Consider the following 24,058-nt stretch of genomic DNA (forward strand, 5'->3'; position numbering starts at 1 on the left):
ACCATATTTTAATAAATCCGTTCTCTCTCCAAAACTGAATGATAAGTACACTGTGCGCAAAAGCTTGTTCTAAAACGCAGGCAGGAAGGCAGCACCCTTTCTTCTAGCTACTGAACAGGGGTTAGTCTCATATAGACTCATAGACATTAAGGTCAGAAGGGACCATTATGATCATCTAGTCTGAGCTCCTGCACAATGCAGGCCACAAAATCTCACCCACCCACTCCTGTAACAAACCCCTGACCTATGTCTGAGCTTCTGAAGTCCTCAACTCGTGGTTTAAAGACTTCAAGGTGCAGAGAATCCTCCAGCAAGTGACCTGTGCCCAACGCTGCAGAGGAGGTGAAAAACCCCCAGGGCCTCTGCCAATCTGCCCTGGAGGAAAATTCCTTCCTGACCCCAAATATGGCGATCAGCTAAACCCTGAGCATGTGAGCAAGACTCACCAGACAGACACCCAGGAAAGAATTCTCTGAAGTAACTCAGATCCCACCGTATCTAGTGTCCCATCACAGGCCATTGGGCATATTTACCGCTAATTAATTAATTGCCAAAATTAGGCTATCCCATCCCCACCATAAACTTATCAAGCTTAGTCTTGAAGCCAGATATGCCTTTTGCCTCCACTGCTCCCCTTGGAAGGCTATTCCAGAACTTCACTCCTCTGATGGTTAGAAACCTTCGTCTAATTTCAAGTGGAAACTTCCCGATGACCAGTTTATATCCATTTGTTCTTGTGTCCACATTGGTACTGGGCTTAAATAATTCCTCTCCCTCCCTGGTATTTATCCCTCTGATATATTTATAGAGGGCAATCGTATCTCCCCTTAGCCTTCTTTTGGTTAGGCTAAACAAGCCAAGCTCTTTGAGTCTCCTTTCATAAGACAGGTTTTTCATTCCTCGGATCATCCTAGTAGCCCTTCTCTGTACCTGTTCCAGTTTGAATTCATCTTTCTTAAACATGGGAGACCAGAACTGCACACAATATTCCAGATGACGTCTCACCAGTGCCTTGTATAACGGTACTAACACCTCCTTATCTGTACTGGAAATACCTTGCCTGATGCACCCCAAGACCGCACTGGCTTTTTTCACAGCCATATCACATTGGCGGCTCATAGTCATCATATGATCAACCAATACTCCAAGTCCTTCTCCTCCTCTCTTACTTCCAACTGATGAGTCGCCAGCTTATAACAAAATTTTTTGTTATTAATCCCTAAATGCATGACCTTGCACTTCTCACTATTAAATTTCATCCTATTACTATTACTCCAGTTTACAAGCTCATCCAGATCTTCCTGTATGATATCCTGGTCCTTCTCTGTATTGGCAATACCTCCCAGCTTCGTGTCATCCACAAACTTTATTAGCACAGTCCCACTTTTTGTTCCAAGGTCAGTAATAAAAAGATTAAATAAGATTGGTCCCAAAACTGATTCCTGAGGAACTCCACTAGTAACCTCCTTCCAGCCTGACAGTTCACCTTTCAGTAGGACCCACTGTAGTCTCCCCTTTAACAAGTTCCGTATCCACCTTTCAATTTTCATATTGATCTCCATCTTTTCCAATTTAGCTAATCATTCTCCATGTGGAACTGTATCAAACGCGTTACTGAAATCACGCAATACCCATTCGTATTTACTTCACTGAAAACATTAAAGAGGTCTCTATCCTTATCCAAATCGGATCCCGGTGGTCTACAGCACACCCCAAGCACTATCCCGGGGAGGCTCTAGTAGCTTTCTTCCCCAATGTGTTTGCCCAGACAGACTGTCTTATCCATTCCATCATCACTTATTTCTTTACAGTCTACCTCATTATTGATATACAATGCTATTCCACCACCTTTGCCTTTATTTCTGTCTTTCCTAAACAGCACATACCCTTCCATACCTGTAGTCCAGTTATGATTACTATTCCACCATGTATCTGTTATCCCTATAATATCTGGCTTCACTTCCTGCACCAGTAACTCTAGTTCCTCCATTTTGTTACCTAGGCTCCTTGCATTAGTGTACAAACATCTTAATTTTTGCTGTTTGGCTTCTCTCACATTCTTTACCCAATTAGGCACAGACATTCTACTGCCAGTATCACCTATTAGACTAGTATCTACACTACCCTTCCTCCTAATGTCCATTCTCCTACCCACGGCTGTATCCTTTCTTACTTCGTTTTCTTCCCTCTCAATACTAAAATCTGGCGTGGAGATTATCTGGACATCTCCCAACCATCTCCCCCAAATTCCTAGTTTAAAGCTCTCTTAATCAGTTGTGCCAGCCTCCATCCTAGAAGTCTATTTCCCTCCCTACTCAGGTGAAGTCCATCCCGAGAGAACAGTCCTCTGTCCATGAATGCTTCCCAGTGGCCATACATCCCGAAGCCCTCCTTATAGCACCACTGCGTGAGCCATCTATTGATCATCATAATCTCATCAAACCTTTGTTGCCCTTCTCTAGGAACAGGCAGAATCCCACTGAAGATCACCTGAGCCTCAATTTCCTTGAGCATCTTCCCCAGTCTGGGATAGTCTCCCTTGATACGTTCCAGCGAGAATCTAGCCGTATCATTTGTTCCCACATGAAGGACAATCAGTGGATTCTTTCCCACTCCCATTAGGATCCTCTTCAGCCTCAGGTCCACGTCCTGTATCTTCACACCTGGCAGACAGCACACCCTTCTTTTCTCTGGATCAGCTCTGGTTACAGGCCTGTCTATTCTTCTCACTAAGGAGTCCCCAATCATGTAGACCTGCCTTTTCCTGGTGATGGTGCGATTCTCTGGTCTATCCCCTGTTCCCTCTGGCTGCAAGTCCTCTCGATTCCTATTGTCCCTTGCAATCCTCTGCAACCCATCCCGTATCCTCCTGGGGCTCATATTTGGTGTTATCTCCATTGACTCTTCCCCTCTTCCTGTAGGACTAGGTGCTCTTCTCTTCTTCCTTGCCCTCTCACCTTCAGTGACCACCTGCTGTGCCCCTTCATTTTCCAACTCTGCAAACCTGTTCCTGAGCTCCATTTCTACTTCACTAGCCCATCTTTTTCTCTGCCTGGTTCTCTTAGTCACATGCCTCCACTGTCCACTTTTCTCACCCAGTAGTCTCCCCTCAGAGGTCTTGGGTCCTGCTAATGTCTTTGCTCCATCATCCACTCGAACCCTCTTCTAAACTCAACCAGAGTTTCCACCTGCATCTCCAATCCTCAGATCTTTTCTTCCATCAGCTCTATCAAGCGGCACTTCATGCAGACGAAACTCTTTTCAGGTACCACCTCAGGATCATGTACATGCCACAGCTTCTACATCCAGGCATCTTCATTGTGTCTTCCGCTGCTTGGGTCACTACCACTGCTGCCTCTACACCTGTCATAGCCTTCTCACCTAAGTCAAATACCTTCTCCTCCAACAGAACTCCCACTCAAACTCCCCTGTTTACAGCTCTGTTTGCTGGCTCCTGTGCCACTGCAGCTGTCTATGCCACTGCCTGACTCGCTGGCTACCTTTATAGGACCCCCTTCTCCTCAGGACCCACCATCCCCACTGGATTCTCCAGGAGCCACTCCGGGATACCAGATCCAAGAAACTTCTTTCCCACCAAGCCAACATGAGAGCACCAGTGTGAGGAGCTTCTTTGGACCAACCTTAAAGCCTCAGCCTTTGAAACTTCCCCTCCAAGTGGCTCCAGCAGAGCCTTTATATATTCTGATGTAATGAGAATCCTAAACCTCAAAACAAACACCAAACTGTTTTTTATATGCACTCCATTTGACTAATTGGTTGCTCTCTGCCTACTCCTGTCAGGTTCCAATGCTCAATTTGCTTCCAGACCTCCCTCTCTCTCACCCCCACCCCCAGCCATCATGCTTCTCCCCATCTCTCTCACCTTCATTTCCACCCTCCACCACACCCCTTTTTAATCACTTCCCTCCCTCCTCTGACTCTCCTCCCCCTTCATTTTTCTTTTTATCCACCCTCTCCCCTTCCCTGTTTTCTTTCTCCCTACCAGTTCAGCCACACAACACACAAAAAACCCCAACATCCAATCAAACCTATATTCATAAAACATATTTAAGGACAAAACCAAAAACTTCACTACAACATGCAGAACCACCAATCTTGCAATCCTGTCACTGTAAATCAAAGAGTTCTCTCTTGCTACCCATTGAATTATATGAACGTTGATTAAACTGCAATCTTTTTAGGCAGGGAACTGTTATTCTTATGCCAGTAAAATATCTAACACAATTGTGGATATTAAAAAGTAAATCATGAGACCAGTATCAAAGCATAATGCATCTTACTACCAAAACTCCTGAGATCAGGTTTCAATAATAAGACGCAGGTTTGTTGGCTTAAATCCCATTTTTCTCGCAACATATTCCTTTCACCTAAACTCCTAAAGGCTGCTGGTAAGTATATGCACATTTTTATAGCTACCAGATGTAAAGATTATTTTACCTAAAGGAACAAAATCTCATCTCAATATGCAGAAAATTATTTGCTTAATTCTCAGAACAAAGTTGAGAATATATCCCTTCATCTGGGCTTCAGACTTGTATTAATGAATTAACATTTTGAAAGGTTTCCTTCTCACACTGGAAAGAAGAATTAATGAATAAAAGTACATTGTCAAGGTTCCCTTTGACAAGTAGATAATGCTAGTTCTCACATTAGAGCACTGGACACTGCATAATGTACAGCTGGCAAGGGGATAATTATATATCACAGTAAATTATGTTAGCTGATTTCTAAACTGACTGCCACTGATTTTCATAACATGACCTGATTTATTAGGCTGGGATTTTCAAACCCCTGCCTGCAGGTCTGAGTGTAACTTAATGAAGAACTGATAATAGGAAATTCCATTCCCAATAACAATCACAATACCCAAAATGGGTGGAAGCTACTGTACTTATACCTTATACATGGTTTCTCTCTACAATGTGTGTCATTTAGCCATTGTTATTGCAGAACTGATATATAAGAAAAGGGAATGTCAGGAGTTTCTTCTTCTACAAGTCGGGTTTCTTCTGTTTTATTCCCAGTTCTGTCAGTGATGTACAGTATGGCCTTGCCTCAGTTTACTCATCTGCAAAATGGGTTTAGTATCTTCCTATTCCACAGGAATGTTCTACAGCTTTTATGAAAGAAGCTGCTGTAGTAGAGTTTTATTAATAACATTAGATTTTAATAGTTTTATTTTTAACATTGTTATACACTGCCCTTACTAAGTATGCAAAATATTCATAGCGCGCCCACACGCGCACACACACAATATTATAAATAGACATAAGTCAAGATCTCTTACATTTCACAAAATCTTATTTTGGTGAAACATTCAACATCTACTGGTAACCTTCTCCCCACCCCATTCACCCCCCCCCCCTTTTTTAAGCTTTCTGGTAGCAGTCTGAGCAAAGATGTATTTGTTTTAGTCAAACATGAACATAACAGTAAGTTTATCCAATCTTTCACTGTTGTATCCCTTGTCCTTGCCATATCCCCACCTCCACCATCTGTCATCCCCTTCTCTGTTATGTTTAATCTACATTGTAAACTCCTTGAGGAAATGCTATTACACATGGATATGCTTCCCTGAATACGGTGTTTAATTATAATAATGAGTTGAGCACTTACTCAAAATTCTTACACTGTATTTTAAGAAAAAAATTACCTAGCATATCCAGAAGAGAGTGATTTCAAAGCATCATAAAAATCCACCACAATTTCATTCAGCGGGAAGATATACTTCAGCATAACCCTGTGCTCATCAATGTACACCATGTCCTTCTGAACAGCCCTGCGAGTCTAATAAATATGACACTTTAAAAGAATGAACTCTCCTCAGCAGAAAAATCTCACAACACAAATACAGAACAAACAGGCAAATATGGGGCTATTATTACACAGAAAGGTTCTGGCAACAAGCCATCAGACAGTTTGAGCACTTTTTTTTTTTGTGAAGTAGTTTTGTTTAGATTCCCAGAATTCATGGAGAATTACAGCATCATAATTCAAGTGGCGGCTATTTTTGCACTAATGGTCTAGAGATCCATCCCATGCATATATTTGCTAATGCCTCTTGTCTCATCACTGAAAATCTTAAGAGCTTCTGCTGCTGCTCCCTAATGTCCTAATCTTGCAAGCAGTTCTTAGTGGGTGGGCTTTACATCTACAGGCAGCCCCAATAAAGTCAAGGTTGTTAGACACAGGAGACCAGCCATGATGGGGCGCTTGTAGGATCAGGGCCCAACTCCTTTCAATAGTCTTATTTTTATATATTTATTTATTTAACTATACAATGTCTTCATCCCATATATACTTTCGGCACTAATGTAACAGACATAGTAATATACTGTCCTGAATTAGGTATACTGTAATTTTGTATACTACAAAACATTTTGTGACAAAGTTTGTATATACAAAACCATATAAAATACTGCTTTTAGGAACAGTGTTTATTTATTTTTAATGTACACATTTAAAAAAAAATAGAGTAAAATATTGCACATGCAACAGGGGAAGGTGTTTGGGTGAAGAATCAAGCTTTTAAAATGTGTACTGCAGATGTAATCAATGGAAACAATGTTAGTTTTCTACCAGAATGGGATTATTTGAATCATTGACTATAATTTCCATCATCCTGCTTTGTTCAACATATGTACATGGCAGAGTCAGGTAAAGCATATCATATTTGCAACACTTGTCAAAGAGACAAGAAACTGCAAAACTCCCTAAGTTAAGCAAGAGAAACTGCTGTTATTCAGGTCTGTGGATAGAAATTATATTTAATTAAATTACTCCTACATATGCTGTACCTAATACCACCAGCATCTCCAATTGGTGATTCCCCTCCTTAGTGGTGAAACAAACTAGCAAAACCCCATCTCTTTAATTGGGAGCTGGATCAATTGTTTAAAAGACTCTCCAGGGTTGAGCTTGAGTAGCTATCTTTCACTGGATAATCTTCTATGCAGTGTTGTAGCCGTGTTGGTCACAGGACATTAGAGACGCAAAGTGGGCGAGGTAATATATTTTATTGGACCAACTTCTGATGGTGAGAGACACAAAGTTTCTAGCTACACAGAGCTCTTCTTCAGAAGTTGGTCCAATAAAAGATATTACCTTGCTAGATGACCTTATAATTCAGAAAAGTGATGTCATTCAGACCTGACAGTTTTAAATCTTGATATTATTGAGAGAGTATTATTACTAAACATTCCTATGGTACCCATCACTGTGGTATCTAGATACCACATCTGGTTTAAGAGTGCAATCACAAAACTAAAATTCTATACAAACCTGACAGAGAGTTATTATTTTTCCAATATATTCATCAGGTGTTATGATAGTCCCCAAAACGGTTGGTTCCAAATATTCTGATACTGAAGATTTATCAGGAAACTCAGCAGGGTTGATAACAGTAATCTCCTCTTTTCCGTGCTCCTACAAAAGGAAAGACATCAACTGAATCAAGAACTTGCTTCCACTAGAGTCCCTTTACAAGTACTTCTAGTGAACTTTATTCTCAGACCACTGATTAGAGGAAAGACATTTCTGGAAATTTATTTATGAAAATAAGAACACTTACATTATTATTTCTTGTTTCATAAGTTTTTGATGTTCATTAAGTATAAGGAAGCAGCAACATTAAAATGTAAAGCTACCTTTGCAGCCTCAGGTATTAATGATTGTCTGGTACAGTAAGGCAGGTAACTATCTCCAATATCAAGTAGATTAAAACACACAATTTTACCTCTACCTTACTTTTGTGCCAAATGTAGCGGACCAAAATAGAGTGTTTACTTTTAAAAACTAGGCATCATGACTGTGATCCCAATTCTGCAAGCATTTCTCACACAAAACTCCCAGAAGCAAGCCCTTTGTCAACACAAATCAATGTTTATTTTGAATGAATAAAGCGTTGCTGCAGAGCATCTATAACCTCTCTTCAGAATGTTGTGGTGGCTTACCATAGACAAGTGTATCTTTTTGTTACATGTAAGTCTTAATTCTGGTTAATTTAAAATACACTGAAAGTAAAGAAGGATCATCAGTGCTCAATTTTTCAATTTATTAAATTGAGTTAGTTTTAATTGTAAAAAAAAATCTACAGGGGTGTTACAATGGATGAAAAATTGTCACATAAAACACATAGCCTCAAAGACTTTAAGGTCAGAAGGGACTATCATGATCATCTACTCTGACCTCCATATATATAAATGACTTTTTATACTGCGCTTACGAATATCACTAGCTCCCACCCTTTTTGTCAATGGCAGTATTTCTAGAAGACTTTTCCCATTTAAAATACATGAAAGGGGGGAAGCTTCACAAAATTTCATGCTGTGAGATTATATAAATTATATTGCAATTATCAGGGGGTAGCCGTGTTAGTCTGTATCCACAAAAACAACAAGGAGTGCAATGGCACCTTAAAGACTCACAAATTTATTTGGGCATAAGCTTTCGTGGATAAAAAACCACTTCTTCCATATATCTGAAGAAGTGGTTTCTTACCCATGAAAGCTTATGCCCAAATAAATCTGTTAGTCTTTAAGGTGCCACCGGACTCCTTGTTGTATATTGCAATTGTTTGGGGAAACACTTGTGAGAAATGTGATTATCTCAAATTCATGGCAAATATGATTTTAAAGCACTACCAGACATCGCATTTCAGTCAAAGACATAAAAGTACTTGAATGGAATATTTTTAAATGTCAGCCATCTAAATTAGTATGTTTAAATACTGAACCGAAAAACAGATTTACCATCAATGCAGAAGGATAGGAATAAAACACAATGTAATTAAAATCTCCTAAATACCATACAGTCTTGTCTACTGTCAATGTTATCGTAATATTAATATTAGATTAAAGGAATAGCTGAAATGTAAGAGCACTGTACCTCTGCAAAAGATGGTTTTAAAAGCCTCTCGTTTTCACTATGAAAATTCATGCACCGTCCAAACATTATGTAGAAAGATTATTATGAATACCAATGAAGAAGAATTTCACACAAAAACTACATTAAAAGATCATTAAGGCTGAAAGGTGACCAGTGAATAAAGCATTTGCTCAATATTTATTTTTTATCCTCATTGTTCAATATTCACTGCATAACATCCAACCCCCAGACTGGAAAAGGGCCCTTTCATTATTCACTACATATTGACTAAATTCTGCAACAAGTAAGAGGCAGGAGTCTCAAACGCTGAGTTACAGATTAATGCTTTACACTATTTGACTGCTGGGATTCCAGACTTTTAGATGATATAAAGAATTTGCTCTGGTTTTAAACAATTTGAGACAGCAGCCACCAAAATCAGTTGAAAATTGAAGTTGTTGGGAAAAGGCAAGATGATACTCAGAACATGTTATTTTAAAGTCAGATATCTTGACCTAGTAAGCTAAGAAATTATTGATACATTTTCAAGCTGTCCAGCACTGTACAGCATTCATTTTTATAGCCCTAATGGTTTGCAAGACAATGAACCTGAAATCAGTCACTACTCCCATCGCTCCAGGAGTGTTATCATTGATCTTACCAGTTGTGGACTTCAGGCCAACATAACTTTTAATCCTTATGACCATCACTTTTCTGAAACAGTCACCTTTTAATCAAGGGGTTGTGTGTATCTAAAAGGATGCACAGAACCACCTGCATTATGAGAAATTGCTTCATGGCATGACTGTATTTCTTCCTTCCTCTTTGAACTCCAGTGAATGCCAATTTTAGTCACTTTCAGGAAAGTGAGAAGAGATGGAATCCCTTGCATGCTATGTTTGTGCTGAACTGTAACTGAAAGGCTACAGCTCAGAGAAAATGCAATTTCTATATTTTGCATAATTGTATTGCTAGAAACATTATCTGTGGAACCCATAATGAGATGTGCTGAAAAGTAAATTGCTCCCATGGAACAGGTATTCACTATTTTTTAATTAAAATCAATGGGAAATTTATGAGCTCGAGTGGCACGCTGCAGAAGTCCTTCACTTTACATGAGACAGCACTAAACTCATGAACAACTGAAAAGTTTGCCATTTTATTCTTGACTGTATTCCAATTAAAATAATTCTGCTCTGTCTCTCCTGCCAAAACAAATATTATACAGATGCATCACAAGAGTCTTTTCATAGTTCAATTCAAATCTTGTTACAGCTTTTTGGGAGAGAAAAATGTGGGAAATATTGTCACTGAGAGAAATTGCGGTCTGTATATCAGTCTCTCAGCACTAAGATCCGAAGTTACTTAGAGACACGATCTCCCACAGGCAGCACAATGTAGACTTAATTACATAAAAATAAAATAATGTTATTCTGAGTGCTGGACTTCATAAGCCTGAAGTTAGGAAGTGCCAGAATTAAAGCTGCCTGCCTGTGCAACATTAATTCTGCCCCCTTGTGCAGATGTATTATGATGTGGGTCTTGAGTTACATGACCACAAATTATGTTTTTCAAACAGAGGGTTAAATATGCAGTAGTCCCATTTTATAGACAGCTTAGCTGAGTAGATAGATTTGGAAAATTTTTACAGACAGTTTTCAGAGTAGCAGCCGTGTTAGTCTGTATTTGCAAAAGGAAAAGGAGTACTAGGTTCGTCTCTAAGGTGCCACTAGTACTCCTTTTCTTTTTATAGACAGTGTGACTGAATGGCCAGCCTGACACCAGGGTCCTTCCATATCAGAGACCTAGATTCTAACCCATTGTGTAAACTCTCAATGGATAGGAGGCCTTGCTCAATAATAAGGGTTTTGAAGGGCACAAGTCAGTAGAACAAGCGAGACGTGAGCTCAGGTCTCTTTGGTTCCCACCAGCAATAGGTGCAGAATCTATATTATCAGTGTCCCCAGTAGTGTTCTATGTGTGGCACATGGCAATGGGGGGAGGGACAGTTGAACTGCTGGCAATTGATAGCCTGCTGGGCAGCTGCCGCACAGGGAATTTAGGGGAACAGGGAGCTGATAGTGGGGCTGCCGGTCCACCCTGGTTCCAAGCCCCCACCAGCTAGCTCCAATGGGCTGCTCTTCCTGCAAGCAGTGGACAAAGCATGTTATAAGGGAGCACTGTGCAACTTTAAATGAGCATGCTCCCTAACTGATCAGCAACAAAACAACGTTAACCGGGACGACTTTAAGTGAGGAGTTACTGTAATATGACTAGCTTACCCCTCAACGCACAAGCACACAACTTATCAATACCACAAACAGTGTAATACCACATGCCACAGATTGCAGCCTTAATTTTTCCCTGTCTGCACCCTTCTGCACACATCCTTTTTCCAGATGTTTTCTCCAACACTGGCAATTGTGGATGTTTGGTATGCTAAAAGGAAGTTTAGCAAGGAGCGATGTATGCTGAAGGATAGATAAAAGGTGTCATGGAAGGCTGGCATCCGTAGATGAACAGTTACGGTTCTGATGTGTGGTCTGTAATTGTAATAGTGATAATGTACCTGTGGGTGCAAGGATAGATCGTATGTACTGTTAGGCAGCTTAACTTTGTTTCCTTGCTTCTGTGGGTTTGTACACCTGGCATGTGAGGTGTGTAGCAACCCTAACTGCTTCCAAACAAAGTCTGTGTATTACCTGCCTTGTTTCGTTAAGCTCAGTTGGAAGTTGACACTGGATGAGGGGACAGACATGACGGGGGGGCGGGGGGGAGGCAAAAGTGAAGGGGAGAGAATCTTTTATCTGTCAGCAGCTCCACATGAATGCTTCTCCGTTGCAATACAAAATTTAACAGAAGAGCATGTCTCCAGGTGGAGAAGGTTCTTCCTCATCAATCAGGTTTGCATGCCCCCACAGACATAATTATGGAGTTATGACGCGGCACTAGGGTTGTCGATTAATCGGAGTTAACTCACACAGTAAACTCAAAAAATTAATTGTGATTAATCGCATTGTTAAACAATAGAATACCAATTGAAAATTTATTAAATATTGTTGGATGTTTTTCTACATTTTCAAATTCGTTCATCTCAATTACAACACAGAATACAAAGTGTAGTGCTCACAGTATTTATTATTACAAATATTTGTACTGTAAGAATGATAAACAAAAGAAATTGTATTTTTCAATTCACCTTATACAAGTACTGTAGTGCAATCTCTTTGTCGTGAAACTAACTTACAAATGTAGATTTTTTTTTGTTACATAACTGCCTTCAAAAACAAAACAGTGTAAAACTTTAGAGCCTACAAGTCCACTCAGTCCTCCTTCATGTTCAGCCATTCGCTAAGACAAACAAGTTTGTTTACATTTACAGGAGATAATGCTGCCCACTTCTTATTTACGTCACCTGAAAGTGAGAAATGTGTTTGTATGGCATGTTTGTAGCCAGCATTGCACGGTATTTATGTGCCAGATGTACTAAAGATTTGTATGTCCCTTCATGCTTCAACCACCATTCCAGAGGACCTGCGTCCATGCTGATGACAGGTTCTGCTCGATAACGATCCAAAACAGGTGACATGGTAAACAAGAAGCAGGCACCATTATCTCCTGCAAATGTAAACAAACTTGTTTGTGTTAGCAATTAGCTGAACATGAAGTAGGACTGAGTGGACTTTTAGGCTCTAAAATTTTACACGTAAATTCAACCTTCATGATAAAGAGATTGCACTACAGTACTTGTATTAGACGAATTGAAAAATACTATTTCTTTTGTTTTTACAGTGTAAATATTTGTAATGAAAATAAATATAAAGTGACCACTATACACTTTGTATTCTGTGCTGTAACTGAAATCAGTATAATTGAAAATGTAGAAAACATCCAAAATATTTAAATAAATGGTATTCTATTATTAACAGCACAACTAATTGCTATTAATTTTTTTAATCGCTTGACAGCCCTACCAGGCACATATAGAACATGCAGGGTTTTTCACATCAAGACAAATGCAGGGCATAAATGGCAATTTTCAAGAGCTCGTACCTCAGCCAATTCTGTACATGTGCACAAGGAGCCAGCAAAAAGAGCCTCCTTTTTCCCAGAACTATCCCTGCCAAATTTCAATGCTGTGCTGCAAGCCACAGAGACACTAGAGTTCCTTTTTTTTTTTTTTTTGAACCCACAGCCTGAGGAATTTTTCTACTGTATAGTGCTAAGGAACCTAAACAAGGGAGAAGACGCTGCTGCTTCACCTATAAGATACTGATCTACAATTTATTTTACTAGCTTAGAAAAGGTTTTAGGCTGCTGTTCATTTCAAGCTCCTGTAACTAAATTACAATACCTTTTTCAGTTTTGCTGAGGAAAGAACAGCTTTATATGGAACAGTGGGTGCAGTCAAAATGACAGATGCATTGTATTCTTGCTCCAAGCGCTGATTAAAAACTTCCAAATGTAGAAGACCAAGAAACCCCAACCTAAAAAAAAAATACTTTGTTATTCAAAATGTGCACTCTATTCCTATGGTATTATTTTACATTATTAATACAGTGCTAGGAAACTAAATGATATGGCAATGTCAAGCACAGTAAAGGCAATCCTTAATCCTGACCAATGACATCTATGCCCTTTGATTCCAGGATAGAGCCAAGCAAATAATTGTGGGGTTTTTTTGGTTTGGCCAGCAAACGGGGGCACTCACCTGGGTGGTAGGTAAGGTAGGTCAGAGATGTGGATTCAAATCTCCTCTCAGCCCAATTGTGTTATAACTCTTAGCCCAGTGGTTAGTGAGACAGACACACAGAAACAAACACACCCACCCCAAAAACTGAACTTTTTTGGCAAATTAACTATTAATCTGAGAAATTTCTCCCAGCTCTACTCCAGGGCTTCTCTTGAAGGAAGACTGCCAATCAAGACAAATTGTGTGCTGTACACGAAAATGGACTAGAAATAAGATCAAGCACTCACTTTAGGCCTAATATGAATTAGAATTAAAATCCCCAGAAGTAAAAGACCTATACCATCAACAAGCCCCCCCATATATTATAAGACTCTTCCTAAAATTAAAGTGTAGTAATTGTAGTAAGTCTCACCTCCATCCAGCTCCTAAGGCAAGGCTGCTATCCCGATGAACAGTTACACTGGAATCATTTAGTGTCAGTTTTTCTATAGCACTTTTCAGGTTGTTATACTCTGACTGGTCTACCGGGTACATTCCTGTAGAAACACATTACACTGTACACCATTCAATCAAACTTGACATGATAAAGAACCTGATTTTGCTGAACCAGTTTATCCTTTCGAGCCATTTAGCTACATCTTGACAGAGTTTATCTTTAATTTACACCCCTAAGTATATGTAATGTAATGAATACGGAAATGTGAATTAGAAATACCTTTCTTCCATTCCAATTCACCTGTCCTATAGAAATATGCATCTCATATGAAAGAGTTCAAAAGAACTGAATGTCCAGAAATGGTCACATTCTTAGAAATTCACCAGGACGAGGTGAATACATTTCAATTGCAACTTTAAAGTTTTAGGATTACTTCAAATATAACAGTGGTTCTCAAATTTTTGTACAGGTGACCCATTTGACATAGCAAGCCCCTGAGTGTGACCCCCCCCTTATAAATTAAAAAAACATTTTAATTTAACACCTTTATAAATGCTGGAGGCAAAGCGGGGTTTGGGGTGGAGGCTGACAGCTTGCAACTCCCTAAGGGGTCCCCAGTTTGAGAACCCCTGAGATAGAAAGATCATGAAAAATAGTTACAATTCAAACCCAACAAATAAGATTGCTCTATGAGAAACTGAATGGCTCTGAAAGATACACCCACACATTTTTGGCCTATTGTAAGGGATTAATATTCAAATGCCTCCCAAGCAATAAAACATCTGTAGTTTTATATAACTCCTGCTGTAACCTGCCCTGCACATATAAATTTACACCACACAAACAGAATTAATGCCTTTCGATAAGATGCTCCTTCCAAATACATGTGCAGCACAAAAAGCAAGAAAGTAATGTGCCACATCAAATCATAAGAAGTGAAAACATTTAAATAGTGAAACTGTCGGGGTGACAAATGGTTCACATAATTCGTGCTAGTTACAGGCTCTGTTGTGCTTCTATGGCACAGCCATGTTTTGCGAACAGTGTAGATTGCTCTGCTCCAAGAAGCTCCCCTCCTGGACACAGATTACCTCCTGGAGTTCTCAATGTAGGGGGTATCTTAGCCCTGCTGCCTTCCTCAAATGGTATTAGTGGTGCTGGTACAGGTCTGAGGAACAGTGCAGAGGAGTGAAAACAACATGGCCCACCCTCTCTGGTGCACACTGCCAGGCCAAACATGGTGGAAGTACCACTCTGCTACTTCTCCATTTACCTGCATATGCCCATGTAAGGCCTAGGCACAATCTGGGCCATAAGTGTTTACTGTGCTTTCCAATAAAAGTCAGATTTAAAAGCCAGTTACTAACAAACATTGGAGCAGTGAACAGCTAACAGCAGAGTTTGGGGAATGAGATACCCCCACACATACTTCCCTTTCTCCCCCCTCCCACCACCAGAAATAGTGCATAGGAAGAAAAAACAATGATGGCTACTGAGGCTCCTACGGAGGATAGGATAGGAAAGAAGATAGTTAGATGCAGAAGCTGGGGGGACGTACATCTGGTGGGAGCTACTTATGTATGAAACGTCACTTGACAGAGCTCATGGCAGAGAAGATCCAAGGATTAGAGATGAAGCTGGAGATGATGAAATTTAGAAGGGGATTTGAAGGTATAATGCAGAAGAGGACAGAGAAGGTGGTACAGCAACTAAAGATCTGTGGACACCTGCCAAACAAAAGGAGCTAAAGGGAGGACTGCCAGATCCATGGGAAAACGTAACCATAAGGACAAAGCAGAGGAAGAGACCACCTAGTGTGAAACTGAGTTAAGTAACAGTTTTGCTGCACTGGAGAATGAGAAGAAAAAACAGGCAGAAGATGCGGTGGCAAGAAAGAAAAGAAGGGAAACCAGTTCCTGCAGAAAAAAGAGGAAGAGATGATGGACCCGAGCCTAAGGAAAATGGAGGATAACATGCAAGTATTCATACTAATACAAGGAACAGACAGGTCTATATGATCAGGTATATGTGACCTATACTCAGAAGAATTGACAGGCCTATAACCAGAACAGATCCAGAGAACAGAAGAGTGTGCTATGTCCCAGGCGCCAAGATGTGGATATGGAGCTGAAGAGGATCCTGAGAGGAGTGGGCAAAAATCCACAAGTTGTACTGCAAGTCAAGATGAAGAACACTGCTAGATTCCCACTGAAATAGATCAAAGATGACTATGCTCAGCTCAGTAAGATGCTAAGAGGAAGCTCGGGTGATTTTCAGTGGAATACTTCTGGTCCCTAGAGAAGGAGGGAGAATGCATGACAAGACAATTAAAATCAACAAATAGCTCAAGGATTGGTGCGACAAGGATTTGGGATGATCAACTATTGGGAGGCATTTAGGGAAACAAGACTCTTCTCAACTAATGGACTCCACTTGAGTACCTGGAGTATTAATCTTCTGGGATTAAGGCTGGCATGACTGGTAAGAATGGCTTTAAATAAGATGGGGGAATAAGGTTGGGAGAGATTTGAAAATATCTCTATGCCTGGCATCAATACATAGAAGCAGGAAAATCAGCTAAATGAAGACACAGTAAGGGATAATGGAACACCACAAGCTAGAAAACTAGGTGAGGTCCCAGGGAAACAACTGAAATGCTTATTCAAGAATGCAAGGAGTTTGGGCAATAAAATGGAGTAAGTGGAACTACTGTTGCAGGAGGTCAAACCAGAAATTATAGGGATTACAGACACATGGTGGAATAGCACTCATGACTGGAATACAGGCATTGAAGAGTATGTGCGGTTAAGAAGAGAGAAATAAAAGGTAAACATGTTTGGAACTGTACATCAATGAAGCAGTAAACTGTAAAGCAGTCGTTCTCAAACTTTCTTTTTCGCGGACCACTTGAAAATTGCTGAGGGTCTCGGCGGACCACTTAATGATCTTTCCAAATGTTGCTTGTACTGTTAGCTAACTATTGTAAAGCGCTTTAAATAATAAAAAAAAAAAAAAAACCTTTTTTTATTCTTCAAATAGAAGCACACAATTCATATTTTAATATTAGTGGTTTTATCTTTCTAATGCAATCGAAGTGCCCACTCTCCCCCGCCACGGCAGCCCCTGAGCTGGGAAGAAGGGAGGGGTGTCTCTCCCTCTGTCCACCACTGTGGCAGCCTCCAAGCTGAGGCTGGCAAGGAGGGCCATCTCTCCCCGGCAGCTGCAGCCTTAGAGCTGGGGAAAGTCGCCTCTTTCTCTGGCCACCGCAGCCCTGCACATCCCGAATTCCCCCTACCCAATTTTATCACCACACTTCCCCCTCCCACCTACTCCCTATTGCCCACAAGGCCACCACCTCACCTTACATGTGCGTCTTCTCCAGGGGCCAGGCACCTAATTAGTGGAGCCATGCCTGCACGGCTCCAATAATTAGGTGGGTGGCCCTTCATTCTCTTATGTGTGGGCGCCCAGGCACGCATCTTAGAAGGAACTATCCGCGGACCACCGGAATGGAGCTTGCAGACCACTGGTGGTCCACACATCACAGTTTGAGAACCTCTGTTGTAAAGCAATACAAGTGATAGTATGGAAAAAAACAGAATGTATTTGGGTCACAACCACTTTGAGGAAGGATTGTAAAAGAGGTGTTGTTGGGATAATGTTATGGGTCTATTACAGTCTTTTCTCCCCCCAAGGAGACTTGGATATGGATAGCAATCTCTTTAATATCAGCAATAAGTACTTTTGGAAATTGTATCATACTGGGAGACTAACGGCCCTGATAAAGATTGGAGCATAAATGCTACTAATGCTCTTAGGGCCCAGTTATTCCTGAATGTGACAGATTACAATTTTCTTCAACGAACTGTCACTGGACCAACAAGAGGTGATGCAATTTTAGACTTAGTTTTAGTAAGTAGAAGAGCTGGTTATAGGAACTAGCTTTGGATCAGGTGATCACAAATTGATACATTAAATAGAAGGATAATCAAAACCAGGTTGTCAACTACGGATTTTGATTTCAAAAGGGCAGATTTTAACTAATTACCTTAATTTCCCAAAGAAGTCAACTGGACTGAAGAGCTCAATGACTTAAATGTGGAGAAGTCTTGGAATTTCTTCAAATGAACTATACAAAAACTATCTGAGAAATCTGCATCCCAAGGAAGGGGAAAAAACTTGAACGGAAAGGCTCCAGTTGCAGCTAGATGAATAACCACCTCAAAAAGGTTATTAAGAGTAAGCGGAGGCCTATAAGGAATGGAGAAAGGGATTACCAGCAAAGAAAGTTACATCATGGTGGTTAGAAAACGCAGGAATAAAGTGATAATTTCTAAAAGTCAAGCTGAATTAGCTCTTGCCAAAGAAATTAAAAGAAGAGGTTTTTAGTTATATAAATAAAAAAGCGAAAAAGGAAGGATGATGTTTGCAGCTATGCAGTGTGGCTAGGAAGGAGACTACAGATAATCTAGGTATGGCCCAAAAACTAAATGAATACTTTGCCTCGGTTTTCAATGATTAGGATAATATGGAACATGTTCACGAAGGCACAATGGCTGATGGAAATGAATGTCTAAGAAATGGAAATTAGAGGTGGAACTGAGGTGGAAGAAAAACTTGAATGCATCAAACTCTTTAAGTTGGGAGGAAGGGGGTGGGGGACCAGATAACTTCCATCCCAGAATATTGAAAGAACTGGCACATGAGATTGCGAGTCCAGTAGCAAGGATTTAAGGAAATAAATCTATTCACGAAGGGGTAGAACCATATGACTGGAGAATAGCTAATGTTGTACTTATTTTTAAGAAAGGGGAAAAAAAGTGATCCAGACAATTACAAACCTGCTAGACTGACCTCAGTAGTATTCAAGGTTTTAGAACAAATTGTGAACGAAAGAATAATTAAATTCATACAGGTAAACGGTAAAGCGTTTACCAATGGTAGATCATGCTGAACTAACCTAATTTCATCTTTTGAGAAAATAACTTTTACTGCACTTTGCTTATCTAAAAGATTGAATAGGTGAAAAGGCAAATTATTGGACTAGAGAGAGGATACTAGTGGAGTTCCTCAAGGATCAGTCTAGGGACAAATCTTATTCAATATTTTTGTTAATAATCCTGGCACAAAAAGTAGGTGTGTGCTCTTGAAATTTGCTGTTGATACAAAGTTTGGAGGCATCATCATACAGAGGAGGATCAGATTAGTACATAAGATTATCTGAATGACGTTGAAGACTGGAGTGACAGAAATGGGATGAAATTAAATAGTACAAAATGCAAGGTCATGCACTTGGGGTTTAACAATCAGAATTTCTGAAGTGAGCTGTAGCTCACGAAAGCTTATGCTCAAATAAATTGGTTAGTCTCTAAGGTGCCACAAGTACTCCTTTTCTTTTTGCGAATACAGACTAACACGGCTGTTACTCTGAAACCTTTTCTTTTTGCTACAAGCTGGTGGCTCATCAGTTGGAAATGAAAGAGAAGGAGAGACCCCTAGGTGCATAGGTCAATCAGAGGATGAGCAACCAACGTGATGCATCCATGAAAAAGGTAAATGCAATCCTAGGACATATTAGGGGAGACATTTCCAGTGGAGATAGAGAAGTATTAATGACATTGTACAAGGCATTGGTCAGACCTCATCTGGAATACTGTGTACAATTCTGGTCACCCATGCTCAAGAAAGATTAATTCAAACTGGAACAGGTGTAGACAAGAGCTAATTGGATGAATAGAGAAATGGAAGGCCTATTTTATGAGATGAGATTAAAAGAGCTTGGCTTGTTCAGTCTCACAAAAAGAAGGGTGAAAGTGTATATGATTGTTCTCTATAAATACATCAAGGGGGTAAGTACCATGGACAGTGAAGAGCTATTTAAGCTAAAGGACAATGTTGGCACAAGAACAAATGATATAAAATGGCCACGAACAAATTCAGGCTGGAAATTAGAAGGTTTCTAACCATCAGAAGGGTGAGATTCTGGAACAGCCTCCCAGTAGTAGCTGTGGGGGCAAACACTTTAGTTTTGAGAGAGCGGGACACATTTATGAGTGCAATTGCATGACAGGTTTGCCTGTGATGGTGGGGGACAGAGAACAGCAGCCCTGGGGCTCACTTCCAGTTTATGTTCCGAAAGCTCACGCTTCAGGATTTAGCTGGCCACTTGCAGGGATCAGGAAGTGATCTCCCCGCCTCCCATGTGCCCATATATTCTGGGAGGCCTTTTTTTATCTTCTTCCTCTGAAGTATCAGGGATGGCCACAGCTGGAGACAGGACACTTGGCAGGGTGGGCCAGGGCTCTGAGGTGTCACCAAGTATTTTCTCTCTCAGGTGCTTGGCTGGCTGGTTCTTGCTCTAACTGATCACCATAAGTGGGGTTGGAAAGGAATCCCCCTCCCCAGGTCAGATTGGCAGTGACCTTGGGGTTTTGCCTTCCTCAGAAGCATGTGGGTGCAGGTCACTTACCAGAATTATTTCAGTATATCTCATTTAATCGTTTCCTGGCCACTGCTGGGGCCTCACTCACTGATGCACCTCGGTCTGTCCTATTCACTTGCCTCTGGCACCTAATAGTCTAGTTTCCTGTGAGTCTCATTTATTTTGATCTCATTTCCATTGTTGGATTTAGAGTGTGGGTCCTGGGTGACAATGGTGGTGGTAGCAGAGGTCTATCATATGCAGATGATCAGACTAGATCAGCAGTTCTCAAACTGTGGGTCGGGACCCCAAATGGGGTTGCCAGTGCTGGCTTAGACTTGATGGGTTCCAGGGCTGAAGCCTGAGCCCCACTGCCCAGGGCCGAAACCAAAGCCAGAGAGCTTCAGCCCTATGTGGCGTGGCTCAGGTTGCAGGTCCCCTGCCTGGGGCTGAAGCCCTTGAGCTTCAACTTTGGCTCCCCTGCCCAGAGTGGTGAGGCTCAGGCTTTACCCCCCCCCCCCCGCAACCCAGGGCAGCGGGGCTCGGGCAGGCTCAGGTCCCCACTCCTGGGGTCGTGAAGTAATTTTTGTTGTCAGAAGGGGGTCGCAGTGCAATGAAGTCTGAGAACTGCTGGACTAGATGATCTTGTGATCCCTTTTGGCATTAAACTCTATGACTCTATATATTATTCCATTAAAAAATGTTAGAAGGACATTATTAAGGTTTCAACGTTAAACCCTCAAAAGTTTAAGACATGCCAGAATTAACTGTTCCTGCTCCATTCCTTTGTGTTTCAGATGGGTAAACCACTCCTTCCCTCAAACATAGTTAAAGATGCAAATGGTCAAGCAGCAGCCTAGCAAAAGCCTAAGGGCCCATGATGAGAATAGAAGACACTCAGATTTTTATCCAACTTCAAAGGAAAGCAATTGTCACAAAGGTAAGATTGAGCAGAAGATTTTAAAGAAAGGAAGACTTGTATGTGAACTCCCTACCCCTGAAATTCTGAGGGTTCTTTTTTGTTTGTTTTTGGTTTTTTACTTTTACATTAGATTCACAGTTGTTTCATAAAGATACATTTTAGCTTCATGTTTTGGCAAATGAGAAAAGGACTACAGAAGCACATTGCAAATTATCCCAAGATAATGATCTTATTTTATAGCCTCCAATATGATCAGGCATCTGAGGAAGTAAATAAACTTTTCCCATTCTCTCAATACAGGTTCAGAAGGTAATTAATGTGGCTGTTTTCTTCTGCTGCTTTTCCTTACAATTATTTCCTCATCTTCTGTAGACAGAAATATTGCCTCCTGTAAACTTACGAGAGCAGGCAGTGACAGAAAGTCAGTGTCATTACTCACATGCTTAAAGTTAAGCACATACTTAAATGTTTTGCAGGATCATTTTGACAATCAGTTTTGGTCACACATCTTTTTTTTTTTTTTTAAAGTGTGAAACAAGGGCTGCTAATAATAAAATAAGGCTTTTCCAATGGAAAATGCTTCATAATAGACAGCAGAAATTGCTTATCAGGAGGAACAAGTCCAAATTAGTGACACGATTCGTGAAGATGTACAAGTTTATTTTCAGCCATGAAAGGCCTATGTGAGCTAAGATGATCCTCCCGTAGTGAAAATAAGTGTTAGCATCTTATTTAAAAGCCATTGGCAAGCTTTCTTAGTCTTATCTATCCAAGTGAAAGACAGGAAAATTTTACAAGGTTATATAAGCATCACATACCACCCTAGAACGGGGTGGCCAACCTGTGGCTCTGGAGCCACATGCGGCTCTTCAGAAGTTAATATGCGGCTCCTTGTACAGGCACCGACTCCTGGACTGGAGCTACAGGAGCCAACTTTCCAATGTGCCAGGGGGTGCTCACTGCTCAACCCCTGGCTCTGCCAGAGGCTCTGCCCCCACTCCACCCCTTCCTGCCCCCTCCCCTTCCCCCCCAGAGCTTCCTGCACGCCGCGAAACAGCTCAGCGGGAGGTACGGCGCTGATTGCTGCTGGTGGGTGGAAGGTGCTAGGAGTGGCGGGGAGCTGCTGACATATTACTGTGGCTCTTTGGCAATGTACATTGGTAAATTCTGGCTCCTTCTCAGGCTGGCCACCCCTATTCTAGAGTAACACTCTGCTAGTGTGCTGTTTTCACATCCCCTTAATGTGGATGCATGTTCATAAATTTCCGTTGCCTGAGTAGCTCTCCTACTCCTGTAGGAAACATAAAACTGCTTCCAGTTTCTGAATTGGTATACTCCTCACCTGCAAAGACCATTGGTTTCGCTGATTTAAAGCCTGGCAAAGGCTCCACTGGCTGCTTATGTAAATACAGCGTGTCTCCTATTTGGGCTTCCGTAACCTCTTTCATCCCAGCAATCAGATAGCCCACCTGTCCAGCATATCTAAATAAAATTGGCATTATGTGGAAATATTTATTGTATTTAACAATATTTCAAGTTTTTCCCTCTGCAGTTAGCCCCCTCAGGTGTACGAGCACATAGAATCATAGAATCTCAGGGTTGGAAGGGACCTCAGGAGGTCATCTAGTCCAACCCCCTGCTCAAAGCAGGACCAATCCCCAATTTTTGCCCCAGATCCCTAAATGGCCCCCTCAAGGATTGAACTCACAACCCTGGGTTTAGCAGGCCAATGCTCAAACCACTGAGTGTTCTCCCCCAAAGTGCACATACTCAACCCCGAATTGTTCCTCCCTTGTTTACATATCCCTAGAGACTCTTTACAAATGGATCTAGGACCTAATTACTACTAGAGGTTAAATGTCTTTGTGAGGCTGAGATTTTGGATTTCCAGCCCTACCTGGTTTCCTGTTTGAAGGCAGGGGATGGGAGGTACTTTTCTGACATGTAGGACACAGAAGTAAGCAATACCCACACACTACCAAAGCCAGTTTCAGATACTAGGAAAGGACTGCTTGGGCAAGGAGCAATGTCACCCTTCTGTTTGCCCTCAAACCCCAGTAACTACCTGGGTTGTGGAAGCAGGTGGATCACCATCGTATGCTGCTGGTGGTATGGGAATCCAAGGGAGATGGTTAAATGTAGAGTTGTGCAGTTAGCAAAACAGGTAGTTCAGCCTTCCCCAGCGTCACTGAAAACCTCTGAGAAGGGCCTTTAATCAGCATTCATCTGCAAATGGTGTCAGAAATTACCTCCACTCTTTGACTATGGCAACGTGCTTTCTCTCACGCTGCCGGGAAGATGAACTAGTTTCTAACAGCAGTTGCATCTGGAGACAAACTAAAGGCCTTCCCTGTTTGGGTAGATGAACAGCTTCCTGCCTCACTTGCTTTGACCACACACCCCCTCTCCATGCTGTTCTGCATTGCACTTATGCACAGAACTTCAATGAGTGTCCCTGCAGCAGTTATAAGATGATGCCCCCAACTTCCACTCTTACCCAAGACAGCTTCTATGGGTCAACTGGAGGCTCAGACTACATGTTCAGCATGCTATTCAAGCACTGCTCTGATAGCTTCTGTGCCCCAGATATCAGATCAGTGCCCCCAGAAAATTTAGGTGGAAAAGGACTAGAAAATTTAAAAAAAAAAACCCTGAAAAACCCAGTGCACAATTTATTTTTGCTCCATAACAAGTGTGAGC

General features: G+C 41.1%; 1 protein-coding gene across 3 annotated transcripts in view; it reads right to left on the reverse strand.

The window, feature by feature from the left end:
* GUF1 (GTP binding elongation factor GUF1) overlaps positions 1 to 24,058 on the reverse strand; it is a 57,703-nt gene that overhangs the window by 15,929 nt on the left and 17,716 nt on the right. For all 3 annotated transcript variants that reach the window (XM_073342134.1, XM_073342135.1, XM_073342136.1), the window contains 5 exons: positions 22,701 to 22,840; positions 13,992 to 14,115; positions 13,241 to 13,373; positions 7,303 to 7,446; positions 5,675 to 5,808 (listed from right to left, as the gene is read on the reverse strand). In XM_073342134.1, the coding sequence (XP_073198235.1) occupies positions 5,675 to 5,808; positions 7,303 to 7,446; positions 13,241 to 13,373; positions 13,992 to 14,115; positions 22,701 to 22,840 (675 nt within the window). The remainder of the gene's footprint in view (positions 1 to 5,674; positions 5,809 to 7,302; positions 7,447 to 13,240; positions 13,374 to 13,991; positions 14,116 to 22,700; positions 22,841 to 24,058) is intronic.

This window comes from Lepidochelys kempii, chromosome 4 (genome assembly GCF_965140265.1).
Source record: "Lepidochelys kempii isolate rLepKem1 chromosome 4, rLepKem1.hap2, whole genome shotgun sequence".
NCBI lineage: Eukaryota > Metazoa > Chordata > Testudines > Cheloniidae > Lepidochelys > Lepidochelys kempii.